This window comes from Lactuca serriola, chromosome 4 (assembly GCF_051521515.1).
Source record: "Lactuca serriola cultivar US96UC23 chromosome 4, Lser_US96UC23_V15, whole genome shotgun sequence".
NCBI classification, from domain to species: Eukaryota; Viridiplantae; Streptophyta; class Magnoliopsida; order Asterales; family Asteraceae; genus Lactuca; species Lactuca serriola.
This window is the reverse complement of record NC_136411.1, coordinates 183096641-183120137: the sequence shown is the minus strand read 5'-3', so window position 1 is coordinate 183120137 and position 23497 is coordinate 183096641. Positions and strand designations below refer to the sequence as shown.

At 38.7% G+C, this 23497-nt stretch overlaps 1 protein-coding gene across 1 annotated transcript in view; it reads right to left on the bottom strand.

The window, feature by feature from the left end:
* The window catches only part of LOC145099053 (protein FAR1-RELATED SEQUENCE 5-like), a 59711-nt gene extending 38365 nt beyond the window's left edge, over positions 1 to 21346 (bottom strand). The window contains exons 1-4 of the mRNA XM_079036638.1: positions 21202 to 21346; positions 21066 to 21099; positions 20853 to 20971; positions 20194 to 20775 (exon numbers count right to left, since the gene is read on the bottom strand). Coding sequence (XP_078892764.1) covers positions 20194 to 20775; positions 20853 to 20971; positions 21066 to 21099; positions 21202 to 21346 — 880 coding nt within the window. The remainder of the gene's footprint in view (positions 1 to 20193; positions 20776 to 20852; positions 20972 to 21065; positions 21100 to 21201) is intronic.
* Positions 21347 to 23497: the final 2151 nt, after the last annotated feature.

Genomic DNA, 23497 nt, shown 5'->3' with positions numbered 1-23497 from the left:
AGCTGTGAGTTCGGCTGTCTGATGTTCTGTTACGCCTGTGACTTTATACACCTGATTTGGAGTAGTTCTCACCTTTTGGTATACAACAACCTTTTCTTCAAGGATCGGGGACTTTTGTTGGGACAGACGAGCAAACTCCACAGAATTTTCTGAAATAAGATTTTTGTGGTTTTTGGGTTCGCTCTTGAAAAACTCTGAACAGTCAACTGTGTCTTCAACAGAAATTTCACTCATATCATCGTCCTCATTGAGCTCAGATGCATTTTCAACATCAATTTTATTTTCTGAGCTCAGGTTGGCATTCAATGAGTCAAACTTTTGTATGGTTTCGGTTCTCAGTTTAAGTTTATCATTTTCATCCAAAAGATTTTTCAACTTGTCTTTATGGTCCTTGGACTTTATGAAAGATTCGATTTTGTCTAGACCATATATATGTCGGGTTAACATCCTCAGACGAAACAACACTTTCACAGTTATATGCTTCAGCGTCAATTTCATCCTCCTTAAACTCAAGGAAGGGTAAAATCATGCGATGAATTTTCTGCCCTATTTCACAGTTCAAATGATGTTGAGTAATATTAGTGTAAAGACGCTTAACAATTAAACAAAAGACATTTCTCTGTTTTAAAAGTTTTAAATTGTCTCTTTGTAAATAAATGTTTTCATCCTTGGATTTGATTAACTCCGACTCCTTTAGCTCGATCCACATCCTTCGTTCCACACTCTTTGAAGATACCCTGCTTATTTGGTCAGTTAGGTTAGAATTGGTGACTCGTGTTTGAGTTAAACTGTTGTCTAGATGAGAGATTCTTGAATTGACATTTTTTAATTCCTTTTCATATGAACTTTGTGGAACTTTGAAAGAAACAAAAACTGATTGTACCTTCTTGATTAATAGGAGAAGTAGAGATATGAACCTCTGAGGTAGGAGATCTGGGTGGAGTGTTGCCTCTTGGAGAATCTTCAGAATCCGAACTCTCACCCTCAGACTCGCTTGAGGAGGAAGCGATGATCAGCTTTCGCTTGGGCTGAGTTTTTCGGCGCTTTGGCTGTGGAGACTGAGCAGCCTTGGTTGGTTTCCTCTTCTTTGGAGAAGGGCCTTTAGCCCCTTTCGCCACCTGTTTCCCTTTTTCAGCCTTCTTGCCTCTTGGAGCAGGCTTGTCGGCGTCATGAATAGACTTCAACATCTCCGGAGTGAGATCCCTCGGACCAGAACGCTTGAATCCTTTGTACGTCTGGATAATCCGGCTATCAGCAGGAACATCTCCGTACATAGTTTCCGGAATTGAACCGTTGAATGGAAACTTGGAAGCGTCTAAGATAATGATCTTCGTGGTATGGAATGTACCAATCGAAGACATTGGAGCACCAGCGACAATGGGGACGTGGTACTTGCCCATCACCCATTTCGTGACCAAAGTCCAGAACCTGGCGTAGGAAATTTCAGAATGCCTGGATGTAGAGGAGAGACTCTGGATGAGTTGTTGCCACAAAATAGACCCGTAATCCATGTTGATGCCATTGTAGACACCATACATTATTGACAAGAACAACCGACTAGCACCATCAGATCCAGCGCTTCGTTCAGATAACCCTTTGAATAAAACAGTAAACATCCCGTTCCACTGTGGCGGTAGGCACGACTTCTTGAACTTGGCGACTGAAGAAATCACCTCCGTATAACCTATGTTGTAAAACATGTTGAACAAATGCCCCATAGGAATCGTTTCAGGGTTAACCCTCGAGGAATCAGGTTCAAACCCTAACAGTGAGCAAAATCTTTGCTTTGAAATCGAGGCCCTGTGCTGAAAAATATCAAAGAAGATGCGATCAACGACCTTGTCGTAGTGAGCAGTCGCAAAGATCTGCGACAGGAACTCCATCGGAACGGATTCTGCTCGTGTAAGTGCAGGAGCAATCGGAGAAAACCTCAAGCACTCGATAATGGGGAACATGAAGGCATCGTAAACATGTGGGGATAAATCGATGATTAGGCTTTGTTGTGGGCGAATGGGTAGAATGTGGGATGTTGCGTGAACGGAAGATGAATCTGCCATTGCTTGAAGAAAGTGGAGAAGATGATGAACAGTGAAGGATCACGGATTTCTTGCGCTCTGGGAATTTTAATTGCAGTAAAGAGGTAAACAGTGGAGGATGTTGCCTTTTATACTGTGGGGTAAGGAGAGAGAAAGATCTTCCCAAATCTTCTATCGAAAAACGAAGAGTTTTCCGGAGTTGACTGATGCGTGACAGTTGGGGTAGCCGATGATCACGAATGAGAGAGAGTGTCAGATCCCAAAGAACACGCCTCCCATCAAGCGTCGTTTGGATATGAACCGTTTCAGATTCATACGCGCATTTCTTGCGTCGTTTGGAGATTAAACTTTTCCGATTCTCACGCATGCCCTTTTAGCGCCGTTTGAAATCAAATCGATTAGACTCCCGCCTGAGTCAGCATGTCCTCATCTTATCCCTTTAAATTGTAACGACATCTTTTGAAAAATATCACCACATGGATTAAAATCAACCACAGCCTTTAATCGACTCCAATCCAAGAAATACCTTGTAATTAATAGAACCTGAATTTTGGAAAGTCAAAGATTTTCGTGCTAAGGGTGTAAAAGAAAAGAAATAAAGCAATAATTTTTGGAAAAAATGTGATGTCAATAAAGACACGAAACAGATGATCCCGGGCACGAATCTCTACCTTCAAAGTCAAGAGAGACCTTAAAGTGTTGGTGTGGTTTCCCGTTGAATGATGATCAAACACTTGTTAAGAAATGCTGAAAGGCTTTTTTTTTTAATTAGGCTTATTAGGGTGGCTTTCGCTTCGATTCAACATTCCTAATCTTGATATAAGATAGAAAGTGAACGAAGTACTTGTGAAACCAGTGTAGTCTGTTGAACAAGTAGGTTGGGAATAATTTAATTTGGCTAGGACATTAAAATAAATCTCAACAAAAATTTAAAACTGGATCCCAAGGGAAGAAATGTTATGGGTGTTAACAATTTCATAGGAATCACACAAAGAAAATTTTAGATTTCAAGGAGGTACGTACGTCAATTCATTAGTGAAAACTAGAGCAAATTAATTGTTCACCGTCAATTCGTATTGGGTATTGAATTTTGGGTTTCACTTAGATCGTAGTGACACGAAACTAAGATCATAAACACAGAAATTGTGTAACCATAAACCTCAGTGGTAATTTCTGAGAGTCTCAAGGGTTACTTTGTGAAACGAAAGTGATGGAGAAATGCAATTTAGATGGTGTAAGAAAACAAAGTACCTCTGCTGTAAAAAACTGGACCAAGCAGAAAACTCTTATCTCATGTGAGAAGAGAGTTAGGTAGCTCATGATTATAATAAATAAGAAAGCCTAATTGGGAAGACAAGGTTTGTTTATACCAAGTCAGTAAGGCTATTATTCAGAATCAGGTGAGGCTTTGGACACATATAACAGCATGCTTCTAGGGACACTTAGCTAATTCAATAATTTCCCCATAAACAAACACACACATAAAATTAAAGTCAAAAAGAAAATAAAGAACAAAATATTTTTGGAGTTTTTGAATTTATAGAAAAATATTTTTGGAGTTTTTATGAATAAATAAAAGATGAAATAAATAAAAAAAAACAAAAGAAAAGAAAATTACTGAAAAGAAATATTGGAATTTTTGAGAAAAGAAAAAGAAGTAATGAAAATAAGAAAAAAAAGAAAAAAAGATAAAAAAAACTTTGGAACCGAACCCGAGCGTTCGGTTTATTTCGGTTGAAAAATAAACTTTGGAACCGAACCCGAGCGTTCGGTCTATTTCGGGTAAGAAAAATTTTGGAACCGAACCCGAACGTTCGGTCTATTTCGGTTACCAAGGAAAATAGATTTTTAAAAAGAGAATAACTTTGATAATAAAATAAATGCAATGGAAGCAATTATACATAAGATCTACAACCAAGAAAACTACCTTTGATTGATGAGCGAAAAGCAGATTATTCAACCGAACCCGAGCGTTCGGTTCATTTCGGTACATTAGTACAAGACCCGAACCCGAACGTTCGGTCTATTTCGCTTCTTACTTTTGAGTTTGAGAGGTAATATTTGGTACTGACTCCGATTCCATCATGCCTAGCCCTTGTAGAATTTTGTTGAACGATGCTTCAGGAAGAGCTTTGGTGAAGATGTCAGCCAGTTGATCAGTGGTTCGAACAAAATGAATTTCTACGTTCCCATCTTCCACATGATCTTTAACGAAGTGATACCTCAGTGCTATGTGCTTGGTCTTCGAGTGTTGCACTGGGTTATGAAAGATCCTAATTTCACTTTCTGAGTCGCAATATAGTGAGATCTTTTTCATATTGAGTCCATAATCCCTGAGTTGACTTTGGATCCAAATCACTTGAGAGGTACAGGAGGCAGCTGCAATGTATTCCGCTTCAGCTGTAGTTAAAGACACACAGGTTTGTTTCTTTGATTGCCAACTAACTAGCTTCCCGTCTAGGAATTGGCATCCTCCCGTGGTGCTTTTCCTGTCTAGTCCACAACCTCCAAGGTCTGCATCTGAGTAGGCTTGAACAAAGAAGCCTGAGTTAGATGGATACCATAGGCCTAAAGAGGAAGTTCGCTTGAGATAACGGAGTATGTTCTTCACTGCAAGCATATGAGGTTCACGCGGATTCGCCTGAAATCTAGCACAGTAATAGACAGAGAACATGATATCAGGCCTGCTAGCAGTAAGATACATCAGTGATCCGATCATCTGGCGATATAGCGAAATATCGATTGCTGGCTTATCCAATGATGGAGTAAGCTTGGTGCCGAACGCCATTGGAACTTTAACCTTTGAATCTCCCATCATGCCAAATTTTGCAAGGAGAGTCTTCATGTAAGCTTCCTGATTAATAAAGATGCCTTCGGGTCCCTGTCTAATATTTAAACCAAGGAAAAAGTTAATTGGACCCATTGAGCTCATTTCAAATTTAGTCTCCATCAGCTTTCCGAATTAAGCCGTTAAGCTAGGATTCGTTGAGCCAAAGATGATATCATCGACATAAATTTGAACAATCATGAGGTGGTTACCTTCCTTCTTACGAAAGAAGGTTGGGTCAATCGAACCTTGTTTGAATTTGGACATCTTTAAAAACTTGGTTAGCGTTTCATACCAGGCCCTCGGAGCTTGTTTCAGTCCATATACGGCTTTGTCCAAAATGTAACAGTGATTTGGGTACCTTTCATTGACAAATCCAGGAGGTTGCTCCACGTACACGGTTTCTTCAAGTTCTCGATTTAGAAATGCGCACTTGACATCCATTTGGTAGACCTCAAAGTTTTTGTGTGCAGCATAGGCAATAAATATTCTAACGGATTCCAGCCTAGCAACAGGAGCGAAAGTTTCTTCATAGTCGATTCCTTCCTCCTGACAGTATCCTTTTACTACCAGACGGGCTTTGTTTCGTATCACGTTGCCTTCCTTGTCCATCTTATTTCTGAAAACCCATTTGAGACCAACAACTGAGACATCTTGAGGAGTTGGAATGAGACGCCAAACTTTATTCCTTTCAAATTCATTTAGTTCATCTTGCATAGCTTGAACCCAATCGGAGTGATCAAGAGCAGTGTTAACTGTCTTTGGTTCAACTTTTGAGACGAAGGAGTTAAACATACAAAATTCTACTTTTGAAAATAAGGAAGTTTGTTTTGCCATTAGTTGTGATCGGGTCAGGACCTTTTCAGAGACATTACCGATAACCTGAGAAACAGGATGATCTTTGGTCCATTTGACAAGAGGAGGGTAATTTGGATCATAAGATGGATCCAATTCGGTGTTTACCATCTCTTCTAGTTCAGATTGACTATCGTAGTCGTAAGACATATCTGCATTCTCCCGCTCGACAGATAAACTTTCAGGTGTGTCTTGAGTTTCTGGAGCTATAGGAGTTTCGTGCGGTATTGAGCTTTCGAGTACCAATGGACTTTCGGGTGCAGATGAGCTTTCGGGAGCAGCCGGAGAATAGTTCTCCCCCTCAACATGTGAGCTCTCCTGTGATGACGAAGATGTGCTCTCCCCCTCAACTGAAGTAACGTGCTGTGGAGGGTCGTCAGAACTTGATCCTCGTTCATTCATTCTCTTTGCAGTGTCTTCGATGAGTTGCTTCAGATGATCTACTTTGTTGTCTGCTGCACTCGCTTCTGAGAGAGTTGCCTTCTCTGGTTCATCAAATAGCTCGACGAACTTCTCAAATAGGTTTGCAATCGAGGCTGTGACTTGGCCTGTGTGAGAAAAGATTTCTCCAACTGTGTCTTCTTTGGACTTAAGCTTTTTGACATAGCTATCATCAAAAGTCACATAATAGGTTTCTTCTATTTTCCTCGAGCGCTTGTTTAATACCCTGTAGGCTTTAGAAGTGAGAGAATATCCCAGAAATATCCCTTCATCGGCTTTGACATCGAACTTGTTACGATGTTCTTTAGAATTGAAGATGAAGCACCGTGAGCCGAATACATGGAAAAATTTGACATTTGGCTTCCTGTTGTTGATGATCTCATAAGGAGTGAGAGTAAATCGCTTATTGAGATATGACATGTTCTGCGTAAAACAAGTAGCAGCAATAGCATCGGCCCAAAAATATAAAGGTAAAGAAGCAAAACTTAGCATGCTTCGGGCCGCCTCACACAAAGATCGGTTTCGTCTTTCGACAATCCCGTTTTGTTGAGGAGTGTAGGGAGCTGAGAAGTTATGACTGGTTCCTTTGTCGGCTAAGAATTCTTCGAATTCTTTATTTTTGAATTCTAGACCATTATCGCTCCTGATGTTGCGAACGACTTTCTTTAGCAGTACTTCAATCTGCTTGATGAACGCCTTCAGCTTGAGAGTCGCTTCAGATTTGTGCTTCAGAAAGAACACCCATGTAAAACGTGAGAAATCATCAACGATGACGAGAATATACTTGCTACCACCGATGCTTTCGATAGATGATGGTCCACACAAGTCAATGTGAATTAACTCTAATGGTTCAACAACTTTAGTGTTTACAATCGATGGGTGACTTTGACGACTCTGCTTTCCCATTTCACACGCATCACATAAATGTTCTCGATCGAATTTGAGCAATGGAAGACCTCGAACATGACTACCTGTGACAAGTTTCTTGATATCCTTGAAGTTGAGATGAGAGAGCCTTCAGTGCCACAGTCAGCTTTCGTCAGATTGTGCTTTGGACAACAAGCAGATAGCTGGATTCCCTTTGATGGGTTTGAGGTTCAGGGGAAACATTTCGCCTTTGCGCTCCGATTTGAGAATGACTCTTTTCATTTCCTTCTCAATTATTTCCGAACCCTCATCATCGAATGAAACCTTGAGACCGGTACTTCCAACAAGCTGAGATACACTTATGAGGTTGTGCTGTAGTCCTTCAACGTATGCAACCTTCCTAATCGTAAAATCGCCATTAGTAATCATTCCATAGCCTTTTATGATGCCGAAGGAGTTGTTCCCGAACTTGACATTTCCACCGTTTGAAAGAGACCGAAACTCCCTCTTCCTTCCTTCCTGTCATGTGACGCGAGCAGCCACTGTCAATATACCATTCTTCGTCAAACTACTCGTCACTGATAACCTGCAAAAATTAAGCATATTTAGGAACCCAAAGTTTCTTGGGTCCGCGTGAGCCTTTCATAGGAACAGGAATAGTAAGAGAGATGTCAACAAGATATGTTCTTTTTATTAAAGTTGTTTCATCTTTCTTTTTAATGGTGAAAACCTTAATTTTATTGGGATTTGTTACTTTCGGTTTGGATTCAGGTTTAGGCCCTGGGACATTGGAATGCTTTTGATCGGTTTTGACTGAGGAAACCTTCGATTTTCCTTTCAAATATGTTGAAGATTTTGGATTTTGAGTATTAACAGAATTGGATTTAGAATGAGGTTGAGAGGAATTAGAAGAATTAGAAGAAGAAGAACGAGAGAAGTTAGACTGAGATGAGTTCTTGATTTGAGATTCTAAGTGACCCTTTTGTTTTTGATCATTAGTGGGACCGAACCTAGATTTTTGGTCTCTTTTGCTCTCAGAACCGAACCTCTGCTTTCGGTTGATAGTGTTTTCTGAACCGAACCTTTGCTTTCGGTAGTCAAAATTTTCAGAACCGAACGTATTCTTTCGGTTGTTTTGACCTTCATAACCGAACCTCTCTCTTCGGTTGTTATGACTTTCTTGTGACCTAACAGTGTTTTTCTCTGACTTTAGATTTCGGTCATGATAAGAGTAATGTGCATTTTGAGATCACCAGTACGATTTTCTTTCAGAGAGATTCTTTTTGTATCTCTGATTCCTTTGCTGTTTCTGATTTCTCACTTGCTTCGGCTGACGATGGATATTCGCTTTTTGTTTTTGCTTTTTGTCAGCAGGTTCACTTTGAACTGACGAAGTTTCGCTTGAAGGAGCGACTTCTTTTGTAGGAACTCCTTTTTCTTCAGGAACATCTTTTGTACCACTGGTACATGGCACATCGAAGCTATCGGGCTTGTTCAAAGGCTCTGTCACATATATGCCTTTGGTTTTCCATGAAGTCCTTTCAGACAGACCAACTTTTTCGTCAACATTATCGATAGGAGCAGACCAGAAGAACTCATCACAACAATCAGCATTGTCTTCGTTTACAATAGCTGTGAGTTCGGCTGTCTGATGTTCTGTTACGCCTGTGACTTTATACACCTGATTTGGAGTAGTTCTTACCTTTTGGTATACAACAACCTTTTCTTCAAGGATCGGGGACTTTTGTTGGGACAGACGAGCAAACTCCACAGAATTTTCTGAAATAAGATTTTTGTGGTTTTTGGGTTCGCTCTTGAAAAACTCTGAACAGTCAACTGTGTCTTCAACATAAATTTCACTCATATCATCGTCCTCATTGAGCTCAGATGCATTTTCAACATCAATTTTATTTTCTGAGCTCAGGTTGGCATTCAATGAGTCAAACTTTTGTATGGTTTCGGTTCTCAGTTTAAGTTTATCATTTTCATCCAAAAGATTTTTCAACTTGTCTTTATGGTCCTTGGACTTTATGAAAGATTCGATTTTGTCTAGACCATATATATATGTCGGGTTAACATCCTCAGACGAAACAACACTTTCACAGTTATATGCTTCAGCGTCAATTTCATCCTCCTTAAACTCAAGGAAGGGTAAAATCATGCGATGAATTTTCTGCCCTATTTCACAGTTCAAATGATGTTGAGTAATATTAGTGTAAAGACGCTTAACAATTAAACAAAAGACATTTCTCTGTTTTAAAAGTTTTAAATTGTCTCTTTGTAAATAAATGTTTTCATCCTTGGATTTGATTAACTCCGACTCCTTTAGCTCGATCCACATCCTTCGTTCCACACTCTTTGAAGATACCCTGCTTATTTGGTCAGTTAGGTTAGAATTGGTGACTCGTGTTTGAGTTAAACTGTTGTCTAGATGAGAGATTCTTGAATTGACATTTTTTAATTCCTTTTCATATGAACTTTGTGGAACTTTGAAAGAAACAAAAACTGATTGTACCTTCTTGATTAATAGGAGAAGTAGAGATATGAACCTCTGAGGTAGGAGATCTGGGTGGAGTGTTGCCTCTTGGAGAATCTTCAGAATCCGAACTCTCACCCTCAGACTCGCTTGAGGAGGAAGCGATGATCAGCTTTCGCTTGGGCTGAGTTTTTTGGCGCTTTGGCTGTGGAGACTGAGCAGCCTTGGTTGGTTTCCTCTTCTTTGGAGAAGGGCCTTTAGCCCCTTTCGCCACCTGTTTCCCTTTTTCAGCCTTCTTGCCTCTTGGAGCAGGCTTGTCGGCGTCATGAATAGACTTCAACATCTCCGGAGTGAGATCCCTCGGACCAGAACGCTTGAATCCTTTGTACGTCTGGATAATCCGGCTATCAGCAGGAACATCTCCGTACATAGTTTCCGGAATTGAACCGTTGAATGGAAACTTGGAAGCGTCTAAGATAATGATCTTCGTGGTATGGAATGTACCAATCGAAGACATTGGAGCACCAGCGACAATGGGGACGTGGTACTTGCCCATCACCCATTTCGTGACCAAAGTCCAGAACCTGGCGTAGGAAATTTCAGAATGCCTGGATGTAGAGGAGAGACTCTGGATGAGTTGTTGCCACAAAATAGACCCGTAATCCATGTTGATGCCATTGTAGACACCATACATTATTGACAAGAACAACCGACTAGCACCATCAGATCCAGCGCTTCGTTCAGATAACCCTTTGAATAAAACAGTAAACATCCCGTTCCACTGTGGCGGTAGGCACGACTTCTTGAACTTGGCGACTGAAGAAATCACCTCCGTATAACCTATGTTGTAAAACATGTTGAACAAATGCCCCATAGGAATCGTTTCAGGGTTAACCCTCGAGGAATCAGGTTCAAACCCTAACAGTGAGCAAAATCTTTGCTTTGAAATCGAGGCCCTGTGCTGAAAAATATCAAAGAAGATGCGATCAACGACCTTGTCGTAGTGAGCAGTCGCAAAGATCTGCGACAGGAACTCCATCGGAACGGATTCTGCTCGTGTAAGTGCAGGAGCAATCGGAGAAAACTTCAAGCACTCGATAATGGGGAACATGAAGGCATCGTAAACATGTGGGGATAAATCGATGATTAGGCTTTGTTGTGGGCGAATGGGTAGAATGTGGGATGTTGCGTGAACGGAAGATGAATCTGCCATTGCTTGAAGAAAGTGGAGAAGATGATGAACAGTGAAGGATCACGGATTTCTTGCGCTCTGGGAATTTTAATTGCAGTAAAGAGGTAAACAGTGGAGGATGTTGCCTTTTATACTGTGGGGTAAGGAGAGAGAAAGATCTTCCCAAATCTTCTATCGAAAAACGAAGAGTTTTCCGGAGTTGACTGATGCGTGACAGTTGGGGTAGCCGATGATCACGAATGAGAGAGAGTGTCAGATCCCAAAGAACACGCCTCCCATCAAGCGTCGTTTGGATATGAACCGTTTCAGATTCATACGCGCATTTCTTGCGTCGTTTGGAGATTAAACTTTTCCGATTCTCACGCATGCCCTTTTAGCGCCGTTTGAAATCAAATCGATTAGACTCCCGCCTGAGTCAGCATGTCCTCATCTTATCCCTTTAAATTGTAACGACATCTTTTGAAAAATATCACCACATGGATTAAAATCAACCACAGCCTTTAATCGACTCCAATCCAAGAAATACCTTGTAATTAATAGAACCTGAATTTTGGAAAGTCAAAGATTTTCGTGCTAAGGGTGTAAAAGAAAAGAAATAAAGCAATAATTTTTGGAAAAAATGTGATGTCAATAAAGACACGAAACAGATGATCCCGGGCACGAATCTCTACCTTCAAAGTCAAGAGAGACCTTAAAGTGTTGGTGTGGTTTCCCGTTGAATGATGATCAAACACTTGTTAAGAAATGCTGAAAGGCTTTTTTTTTTTAATTAGGCTTATTAGGGTGGCTTTCGCTTCGATTCAACATTCCTAATCTTGATATAAGATAGAAAGTGAACGAAGTACTTGTGAAACCAGTGTAGTCTGTTGAACAAGTAGGTTGGGAATAATTTAATTTGGCTAGGACATTAAAATAAATCTCAACAAAAATTTAAAACTGGATCCCAAGGGAAGAAATGTTATGGGTGTTAACAATTTCATAGGAATCACACAAAGAAAATTTTAGATTTCAAGGAGGTACGTACGTCAATTCATTAGTGAAAACTAGAGCAAATTAATTGTTCACCGTCAATTCGTATTGGGTATTGAATTTTGGGTTTCACTTAGATCGTAGTGACACGAAACTAAGATCATAAACACAGAAATTGTGTAACCATAAACCTCAGTGGTAATTTCTGAGAGTCTCAAGGGTTACTTTGTGAAACGAAAGTGATGGAGAAATGCAATTTAGATGGTGTAAGAAAACAAAGTACCTCTGCTGTAAAAAACTGGACCAAGCAGAAAACTCTTATCTCATGTGAGAAGAGAGTTAGGTAGCTCATGATTATAATAAATAAGAAAGCCTAATTGGGAAGACAAGGTTTGTTTATACCAAGTCAGTAAGGCTATTATTCAGAATCAGGTGAGGCTTTGGACACATATAACAGCATGCTTCTAGGGACACTTAGCTAATTCAATAATTTCCCCATAAACAAACACACACATAAAATTAAAGTCAAAAAGAAAATAAAGAACAAAATATTTTTGGAGTTTTTGAATTTATAGAAAAATATTTTTGGAGTTTTTATGAATAAATAAAAGATGAAATAAATAAAAAAAACAAAAGAAAAGAAAATTACTGAAAAGAAATATTGGAATTTTTGAGAAAAGAAAAAGAAGTAATGAAAATAAGAAAAAAAAGAAAAAAAGATAAAAAAAACTTTGGAACCGAACCCGAGCGTTCGGTTTATTTCGGTTGAAAAATAAACTTTGGAACCGAACCCGAGCGTTCGGTCTATTTCGGGTAAGAAAAATTTTGGAACCGAACCCGAACGTTCGGTCTATTTCGGTTACCAAGGAAAATAGATTTTTAAAAAGAGAATAACTTTGATAATAAAATAAATGCAATGGAAGCAATTATACATAAGATCTACAACCAAGAAAACTACCTTTGATTGATGAGCGAAAAGCAGATTATTCAACCGAACCCGAGCGTTCGGTTCATTTCGGTACATTAGTACAAGACCCGAACCCGAACGTTCGGTCTATTTCGCTTCTTACTTTTGAGTTTGAGAGGTAATATTTGGTACTGACTCCGATTCCATCATGCCTAGCCCTTGTAGAATTTTGTTGAACGATGCTTCAGGAAGAGCTTTGGTGAAGATGTCAGCCAGTTGATCAGTGGTTCGAACAAAATGAATTTCTACGTTCCCATCTTCCACATGATCTTTAATGAAGTGATACCTCAGTGCTATGTGCTTGGTCTTCGAGTGTTGCACTGGGTTATGACAGATCCTAATTTCACTTTCTGAGTCGCAATATAGTGAGATCTTTTTCATATTGAGTCCATAATCCCTGAGTTGACTTTGGATCCAAATCACTTGAGAGGTACAGGAGGCAGCTGCAATGTATTCCGCTTCAGCTGTAGTTAAAGACACACAGGTTTGTTTCTTTGATTGCCAACTAACTAGCTTCCCGTCTAGGAATTGGCATCCTCCCGTGGTGCTTTTCCTGTCTAGTCCACAACCTCCAAGGTCTGCATCTGAGTAGGCTTGAACAAAGAAGCCTGAGTTAGATGGATACCATAGGCCTAAAGAGGAAGTTCGCTTGAGATAACGGAGTATGTTCTTCACTGCAAGCATATGAGGTTCATGCGGATTCGCCTGAAATCTAGCACAGTAATAGACAGAGAACATGATATCAGGCCTGCTAGCAGTAAGATACATCAGTGATCCGATCATCTGGCGATATAGCGAAATATCGATTGCTGGCTTATCCAATGATGGAGTAAGCTTGGTGCCGAACGCCATTGGAACTTTAACCTTTGAATCTCCCATCATGCCAAATTTTGCAAGGAGAGTCTTCATGTAAGCTTCCTGATTAATAAAGATGCCTTCGGGTCCCTGTCTAATATTTAAACCAAGGAAAAAGTTAATTGGACCCATTGAGCTCATTTCAAATTTAGTCTCCATCAGCTTTCTGAATTAAGCCGTTAAGCTAGGATTCGTTGAGCCAAAGATGATATCATCGACATAAATTTAAACAATCATGAGGTGGTTACCTTCCTTCTTACGAAAGAAGGTTGGGTCAATCGAACCTTGTTTGAATTTGGACATCTTTAAAAACTTGGTTAGCGTTTCATACCAGGCCCTCGGAGCTTGTTTCAGTCCATATACGGCTTTGTCCAAAATGTAACAGTGATTTGGGTACCTTTCATTGACAAATCCAGGAGGTTGCTCCACGTACACGGTTTCTTCAAGTTCTCGATTTAGAAATGCGCACTTGACATCCATTTGGTAGACCTCAAAGTTTTTGTGTGCAGCATAGGCAATAAATATTCTAACGGATTCCAGCCTAGCAACAGGAGCGAAAGTTTCTTCATAGTCGATTCCTTCCTCCTGACAGTATCCTTTTACTACCAGACGGGCTTTGTTTCGTATCACGTTGCCTTCCTTGTCCATCTTATTTCTGAAAACCCATTTGAGACCAACAACTGAGACATCTTGAGGAGTTGGAATGAGACGCCAAACTTTATTCCTTTCAAATTCATTTAGTTCATCTTGCATAGCTTGAACCCAATCGGAGTGATCAAGAGCAGTGTTAACTGTCTTTGGTTCAACTTTTGAGACGAAGGAGTTAAACATACAAAATTCTACTTTTGAAAATAAGGAAGTTTGTTTTGCCATTAGTTGTGATCGGGTCAGGACCTTTTCAGAGACATTACCGATAACCTGAGAAACAGGATGATCTTTGGTCCATTTGACAAGAGGAGGGTAATTTGGATCATAAGATGGATCCAATTCGGTGTTTACCATCTCTTCTAGTTCAGATTGACTATCGTAGTCGTAAGACATATCTGCATTCTCCCGCTCGACAGATAAACTTTCAGGTGTGTCTTGAGTTTCTGGAGCTATAGGAGTTTCGTGCGGTATTGAGCTTTCGAGTACCAATGGACTTTCGGGTGCAGATGAGCTTTCGGGAGCAGCCGGAGAATAGTTCTCCCCCTCAACATGTGAGCTCTCCTGTGATGACGAAGATGTGCTCTCCCCCTCAACTGAAGTAACGTGCTGTGGAGGGTCGTCAGAACTTGATCCTCGTTCATTCATTCTCTTTGCAGTGTCTTCGATGAGTTGCTTCAGATGATCTACTTTGTTGTCTGCTGCACTCGCTTCTGAGAGAGTTGCCTTCTCTGGTTCATCAAATAGCTCGACGAACTTCTCAAATAGGTTTGCAATCGAGGCTGTGACTTGGCCTGTGTGAGAAAAGATTTCTCCAACTGTGTCTTCTTTGGACTTAAGCTTTTTGACATAGCTATCATCAAAAGTCACATAATAGGTTTCTTCTATTTTCCTCGAGCGCTTGTTTAATACCCTGTAGGCTTTAGAAGTGAGAGAATATCCCAGAAATATCCCTTCATCGGCTTTGACATCGAACTTGTTACGATGTTCTTTAGAATTGAAGATGAAGCACCGTGAGCCGAATACATGGAAAAATTTGACATTTGGCTTCCTGTTGTTGATGATCTCATAAGGAGTGAGAGTAAATCGCTTATTGAGATATGACATGTTCTGCGTAAAACAAGTAGCAGCAATAGCATCGGCCCAAAAATATAAAGGTAAAGAAGCAAAACTTAGCATGCTTCGGGCCGCCTCACACAAAGATCGGTTTCGTCTTTCGACAATCCCGTTTTGTTGAGGAGTGTAGGGAGCTGAGAAGTTATGACTGGTTCCTTTGTCGGCTAAGAATTCTTCGAATTCTTTATTTTTGAATTCTAGACCATTATCGCTCCTGATGTTGCGAACGACTTTCTTTAGCAGTACTTCAATCTGCTTGATGAACGCCTTCAGCTTGAGAGTCGCTTCAGATTTGTGCTTCAGAAAGAACACCCATGTAAAACGTGAGAAATCATCAACGATGACGAGAATATACTTGCTACCACCGATGCTTTCGATAGATGATGGTCCACACAAGTCAATGTGAATTAACTCTAATGGTTCAACAACTTTAGTGTTTACAATCGATGGGTGACTTTGACGACTCTGCTTTCCCATTTCACACGCATCACATAAATGTTCTCGATCGAATTTGAGCAATGGAAGACCTCGAACATGACTACCTGTGACAAGTTTCTTGATATCCTTGAAGTTGAGATGAGAGAGCCTTCAGTGCCACAGTCAGCTTTCGTCAGATTGTGCTTTGGACAACAAGCAGATAGCTGGATTCCCTTTGATGGGTTTGAGGTTCAGGGGAAACATTTCGCCTTTGCGCTCCGATTTGAGAATGACTCTTTTCATTTCCTTCTCAATTATTTCCGAACCCTCATCATCGAATGAAACCTTGAGACCGGTACTTCCAACAAGCTGAGATACACTTATGAGGTTGTGATGTAGTCCTTCAACGTATGCAACCTTCCTAATCGTAAAATCGCCATTAGTAATCATTCCATAGCCTTTTATGATGCCGAAGGAGTTGTTCCCGAACTTGACATTTCCACCGTTTGAAAGAGACCGAAACTCCCTCTGCTCTTCCTTCCTTCCTGTCATGTGACGCGAGCAGCCACTGTCAATATACCATTCTTCGTCAAACTACTCGTCACTGATAACCTGCAAAAATTAAGCATATTTAGGAACCCAAAGTTTCTTGGGTCCGCGTGAGCCTTTCATAGGAACAGGAATAGTAAGAGAGATGTCAACAAGATATGTTCTTTTTATTAAAGTTGTTTCATCTTTCTTTTTAATGGTGAAAACCTTAATTTTATTGGGATTTGTTACTTTCGGTTTGGATTCAGGTTTAGGCCCTGGGACATTGGAATGCTTTTGATCGGTTTTGACTGAGGAAACCTTCGATTTTCCTTTCAAATATGTTGAAGATTTTGGATTTTGAGTATTAACAGAATTGGATTTAGAATGAGGTTGAGAGGAATTAGAAGAATTAGAAGAAGAAGAACGAGAGAAGTTAGACTGAGATGAGTTCTTGATTTGAGATTCTAAGTGACCCGTTTGTTTTTGATAATTAGTGGGACCGAACCTAGATTTTTGGTCTCTTTTGCTCTCAGAACCGAACCTCTGCTTTCGGTTGATAGTGTTTTCTGAACCGAACCTTTGCTTTCGGTAGTCAAAATTTTCAGAACCGAACGTATTCTTTCGGTTGTTTTGACCTTCATAACCGAACCTCTCTCTTCGGTTGTTATGACTTTCTTGTGACCTAACAGTGTTTTTCTCTGACTTTAGATTTCGGTCATGATAAGAGTAATGTGCATTTTGAGATCACCAGTACGATTTTCTTTCAGAGAGATTCTTTTTGTATCTCTGATTCCTTTGCTGTTTCTGATTTCTCACTTGCTTCGGCTGACGATGGATATTCGCTTTTTGTTTTTGCTTTTTGTCAGCAGGTTCACTTTGAACTGACGAAGTTTCGCTTGAAGGAGCGACTTCTTTTGTAGGAACTCCTTTTTCTTCAGGAACATCTTTTGTACCACTGGTACATGGCACATCGAAGCTATCGGGCTTGTTCAAAGGCTCTGTCACATATATGCCTTTGGTTTTCCATGAAGTCCTTTCAGACAGACCAACTTTTTCGTCAGCATTATCGATAGGAGCAGACCAGAAGAACTCATCACAACAATCAGCATTGTCTTCGTTTACAATAGCTGTGAGTTCGGCTGTCTGATGTTCTGTTACGCCTGTGACTTTATACACCTGATTTGGAGTAGTTCTCACCTTTTGGTATACAACAACCTTTTCTTCAAGGATCGGGGACTTTTGTTGGGACAGACGAGCAAACTCCACAGAATTTTCTGAAATAAGATTTTTGTGGTTTTTGGGTTCGCTCTTGAAAAACTCTGAACAGTCAACTGTGTCTTCAACAGAAATTTCACTCATATCATCGTCCTCATTGAGCTCAGATGCATTTTCAACATCAATTTTATTTTCTGAGCTCAGGTTGGCATTCAATGAGTCAAACTTTTGTATGGTTTCGGTTCTCAGTTTAAGTTTATCATTTTCATCCAAAAGATTTTTCAACTTGTCTTTATGGTCCTTGGACTTTATGAAAGATTCGATTTTGTCTAGACCATATATATATGTCGGGTTAACATCCTCAGACGAAACAACACTTTCACAGTTATATGCTTCAGCGTCAATTTCATCCTCCTTAAACTCAAGGAAGGGTAAAATCATGCGATGAATTTTCTGCCCTATTTCACAGTTCAAATGATGTTGAGTAATATTAGTGTAAAGACGCTTAACAATTAAACAAAAGACATTTCTCTGTTTTAAAAGTTTTAAATTGTCTCTTTGTAAATAAATGTTTTCATCCTTGGATTTGATTAACTCCGACTCCTTTAGCTCGATCCACATCCTTCGTTCCACACTCTTTGAAGATACCCTGCTTATTTGGTCAGTTAGGTTAGAATTGGTGACTCGTGTTTGAGTTAAACTGTTGTCTAGATGAGAGATTCTTGAATTGACATTTTTTAATTCCTTTTCATATGAACTTTGTGGAACTTTGAAAGAAACAAAAACTGATTGTACCTTCTTGATTAATTCATCAAGCTCGTTAAACTGCACGCTGAGCGGTTTTGCTGTGAAGCATAAGTCCTCTCGCTCCTTTGTGTCTTCATTCCCATCATCTGTGTTGTATCCCCTCATTCGAGATACATCAGACACCATCAATCATTTTCCACCGCTACCCTCATCTTTCGCCACATAAGCCTTTCCATGAGAAGGCTTCCTTACTTCATCATCCTCAGAGTCGGTTGACCAGACCTCCACGCCACCGAACTCATCATTTGCTACCGAACCCTGCACAATTAAAGCATTCATAGAAGGGTTAGTAGTAGATTTCTTTCTCTTGATCTCTTCCAGCTTTTTCAACAACACTGCTTCTTCATCTTTCTCCTCATCCTTTTCTGCCATTTTCTTAAGAACACAATCTTTGGCATAGTGGTTCTTTCCTCCACAATAATAGCAGCTCACTCCCGAATCTCCTTCAGCTTTCGATTCCTTCTTTGGTTCTTCTGCCTTCGGTTCTTCCCTGACCTTTTCAGAACTATAACTTCCCTGCCAATTTCGGTTCTTATTGGTGGGGAACCTTTTCTTGATGAACCTTTTTGGGTTTGACACCATCATTGCATAGTCTTCAGAGGTAAGGTCATAATCCTCTAGGTTGAGGTCTTCATCTTCCATCACAGCTTTGCTTTTGGACAGAAGGGCCAATGAACCCAAGCTTGAAACCACATTTTTCTCCTGTAACACAATCTTTTCTTGAGATTTCAAAATCCCTACCAGTTTCGCCAAAGAGTAAGATTTGAATTGCTCATGCGCTTTAACAGTGGACACAACCACTCTCCACTCAGATCTGAGACCGTTCAAAAATGTAACCTTTTGTTCAATCAACTTCCTTTCAATATCATGTTTAATCATCTTACTAAGAAGATGATTGAAGCGATCAAACGTCTGAGTAACAGTTTCTTCAGGACTCTGCTTGAATTCACCAAATTCGGACAAAAGCAAGGTTTGAATGGAATGCTCGAGATCTTCGTCCGTAGAATATAACTCTCGCAGCCTATCCCATATTTCTTTGGCAGTGCTACATGAACTCACTAGCCTGAAAGTGTCAGATTGAAGAGCGAATCTGATTAGTCTCAGTGCTTTAATATTGCACTGAAATTTATCTTTTTCGTCTTGAGCAATATCTTTAACGTCTTTCAAAAGATCATTATACTCCTTATGAGTTTTAATAATTCTTGAAGTTGCTGAATGAGCGAATGGTCCGGATACGATTGCTTCCCAGATGAGATATCGATTGTCCTCAGATCCCATGACATAATCTTCAAAGTGATGTGCCCAGACCTCGTAATCTTGGGTGTAAAGGATGGGAATCTTTGTCGTTGATCCAATGCTGTTTAAGATGTTGATGGGATTGGATTGTGACTCGTCCATGCTTGATTGAATAACCTGTTTAAAAGATCAGACTTGTAATATATTAAATTAGGGCAACACAAATAAATGTTGAGTTACGTCGATTATGGGATGACGACTCAATAATATCAGTAAATGCGGAATAACCCTAATCGCTACCTTTTTCACAGAAAAGAAGTGTATGAATTACACAGCCTCCTGCTCTGATACCAATTGATAAGTTATTAAATAAACTTGAAGATCGATTAGATCTTTGTACCAGGTAGTATGAAGAACATAAACAATAAACAAGACAAAGTTGAATCACAATATGTCGAATGATTGATTCAGATAATCCTCAGCAGAGCTCGACTAAGAACTTCCGCTGTGGAGGATTTAGGGTTACAAGAACGATAATAAACTTCTGAATAATTCTCTGATCTATCTTTTCTATCGTTTCAATCGCTTTTTAAGATGCATGCAAGCACCTATATTTATAATAAACCCTATTAAACTCACGGATGGACAGGCCCATACCGGAGATACAAAAACGGACTAGCTAACGAGCCCAATACATGCAACACTTAATACAAAACACGACCCAACAGAGATTTCTCGTACTGTTCTTGAAATCAGAAACCAACCCACCTTGAATGTCAGAACCACCTTGAAGTCTGGAATATAATCTATGTGATCTTGAGACACCAATATTTTGCTTTGACAAGTTAAGAATAAACATCTCCTGTGAATAATCAAGTTTCCTCTTTGTATGAGACAAAAACATATTGTCCTTACCAAACAACATATGATTATGTTGTTCAATAAATTCAACAACATTATATTTATTAGTACCATGTAGTAGAATATCAACAATTTTCGCTTTGCATTCGCACGTAAATGAGTATTTCCTTCTCTGAATCTTATTATGTTGAGGGTCCAAAGTATCCACTTCATCGGTTGTTGGTTTACCTTCCCAATTGCATAGCAAATGCCGTTGTGTGGTAATGCCATATTCAGTTGTTCTAAATGGTCCAAGCCTGACATCAAAACCTGCTAATGATGCATAATTGTAATACATTGATAATGTTGTTGTATATGAATCAAAAATTGAATTGATTTTAGGTTTGATGTTGTTTGAAACAACAGGAATCCAATAAGATGATCCACCAGGAGAGACATAATCATGTGTAACATGAGATTGTTCTGCATAAAAGAAAAATTAAAAAAGTTTCAAAGAATTAATATAGATTATTAATTTTTTTTTAAAATCATATACTAACCTTTCTGAAATTCAATGTTATCATCGTCTATAGTATAATCTGCCTCATTATCATTGAACTCGGATTGATTTTCTGCATCTTTTAATAAGAGTATGTGTAATGTCTCGTGTAATGGATACCTAAAAATATATAAAAACAAAAAAAAATACTTAAAATACATCACCTGGGTTATGATTACTAGATTCACCGAAATGATATTCGGAATTGTCATACATGTGACCTTGAATGTCTTCTAATGGATCCTCATCTTTGCAAGTGCAAGTTATGCCAAAACACAAAAAACAATAGAAATTTTCAACATTTTTATTATACAAAAAACACATATTAAAAAATTATAAAGTAAAATCACCTAAATTTAGATTGCTACTCTCAGATATTTGAAATTCGAAATTATGTAGAGAGTCATGATCCCGTAACCCGAAAATTTCATACTCCTTAGGAAGTTGTTGTTGATCATGAATATGATCGTCACCAGCTGATACTGTATCATCCATAAGATAAGTAAAAGCACGATTGAGCACCAGTTGATATGGGAAATCAAAATAAATGCGATGTTACAAGATTTGAGCCAATTCAGTATATATTAAAAAAGAAGAAACCGTGTAATTGATATGTAACTAAAAATGCATGATATCTGTATTCATTGTTATCAAATATTTGGTTTTTAAAAATTTTTAGAAAGATTGTAAGGATAATATGCAAAAGATTTCGTTTAATTCATCAGGATTTTTAAAATATTTGACATATTCAACTTCCAAATATAATAACTAACATATATATGACTTCAACACATCCTGTGTTTTAAATTAAACTTTTAAAAAATTAATTTTGCAAACTTTAAAAAAAATTAATTGAAAATACCACAAGCGTGTTGTCACACCCCAAAACCATGAACGGCGGAAACGTTCTGGGGCGGAGGACGTCATGTATGCATCACAACAAGCAACAACATCATCCATTGCATTAATAGTATAATTTTAGTTACAAGTGTTTTCTTTCATAGTACAAGACAGCATGATAACTGATCAAAATAAAAGACGAGTCTTGACTGCTCCGTCTTCTCTAAACCTTGCATCGACACCTGTCTATTTGTAACCTGAGAATACAAGTTATTTTGAAAGAGTAGATCAGCATTTAAGCTGGTGAGTTCATAAGTATTTAATGTCATTGCTTTGATTAGTTGATATGAAAGACTGGTGAATGAATGATGAAACATTTAGTATAAGTATGAAAAGCTCTAGAAAATCCCATATTTCCTACTAGTATAAAAGTAGTCTTCTACCAAGACTCGAATGTTTTGAAAGTAGTCTTTTACCTAGACCTGACTGTTTTGAAAGTACGCATCTCTTGAAAATGTGACGGTTTTTCCCTGTTTAACTCTTATTAGTAGTCCCTTAAGTATACCTGAAATGGTATCAACCTAAAACATCCGTAGATTGTTCATTTACCTCTGTTGCTAACAGCCGGGTTTAGGAATCGTTAGTCCCTTATGTATACCCGCGATGGTATCAACCTAAAACATCCGTAGATTGTTCATTTACCTCTGTAGCTAACAGTGGTTGTCGGAATGGTTAGTCCCTCAAAGTATCCTGTGGTACTAGGAGATAAAGTCCCAATCTATCTCGTCGATGATGTGATTGTATCACAAGGTAAAGATAGAAAGGCGAACGATATAACCCTATCTAGACATATAACATGTAATAGTAATTTGCCATATAATGTCTATGTAAAAGTATTCATGTATAAGTATTCATGTAAGAATATTCTTTCATATAACATGTAGTAGTAATCTGCCCTATAATGTCTATGTAAAAGTATTCATGTAAGAGTATTCTTTCATATAACATGTAGTAGTAATCTGCCCTATAATGTCTATGTAAAAGTATTCATGTATAAGTATTCATGTAAGAGTATTCTTTTATATAACATGTAGTCTAGACTCATGAATGAACTGACTCCGGTGTAATTTCTTGTAGTAGGGAAAATGTTTTGTTTACTCTAAACTATTCCTATAATAGTTTACTAGAATGTAATTGATGAGTGACCAAGTAGGTTTATACACCATTGCTACCTAAGAGTATCGGAACTAAATTAACTGATGGAACATTTATGACCATATATGTATACATGATATATAACTAATATTTAAACGACTTTCGGACGAATACCCAATATCCCACCAGACCACATCTCAAGGCGCGAAAAGGAAATAGGGTGGATAGCCTTTCTAAGTCTTTTAAACATTTATTATATAACTATACATATAGAGGCATGCAATTTATAATATAAAAGCATAAGGAAGTTTTGTAAATCCGTTGAAAAGTCTAATAAAGCATTTGTGACTTGATGTCGGTTTATAAAATGATTGAAAGTATTTTGTTTGATAAGACAGTTTAAGTACACGGAAAACCATTGTTTGAAAACACCTTTGTAACCGAGTTTGAAAGGAAGCTTACAGTGTGTAAGACAGTTTGATGACGAGCAATAATCATGTAAAACGTTTAAGAAAGTCATTTGAAGTAATATGTTTAGTAAAACTGTTAAACTTGTAGTAATTCCGTTTGTATACTAGTTATAAATCCCATATGATTGTTTTACTAACAACAAGTATCCCAAAATATTCATGTTTTTTGTGCCAAAATAAT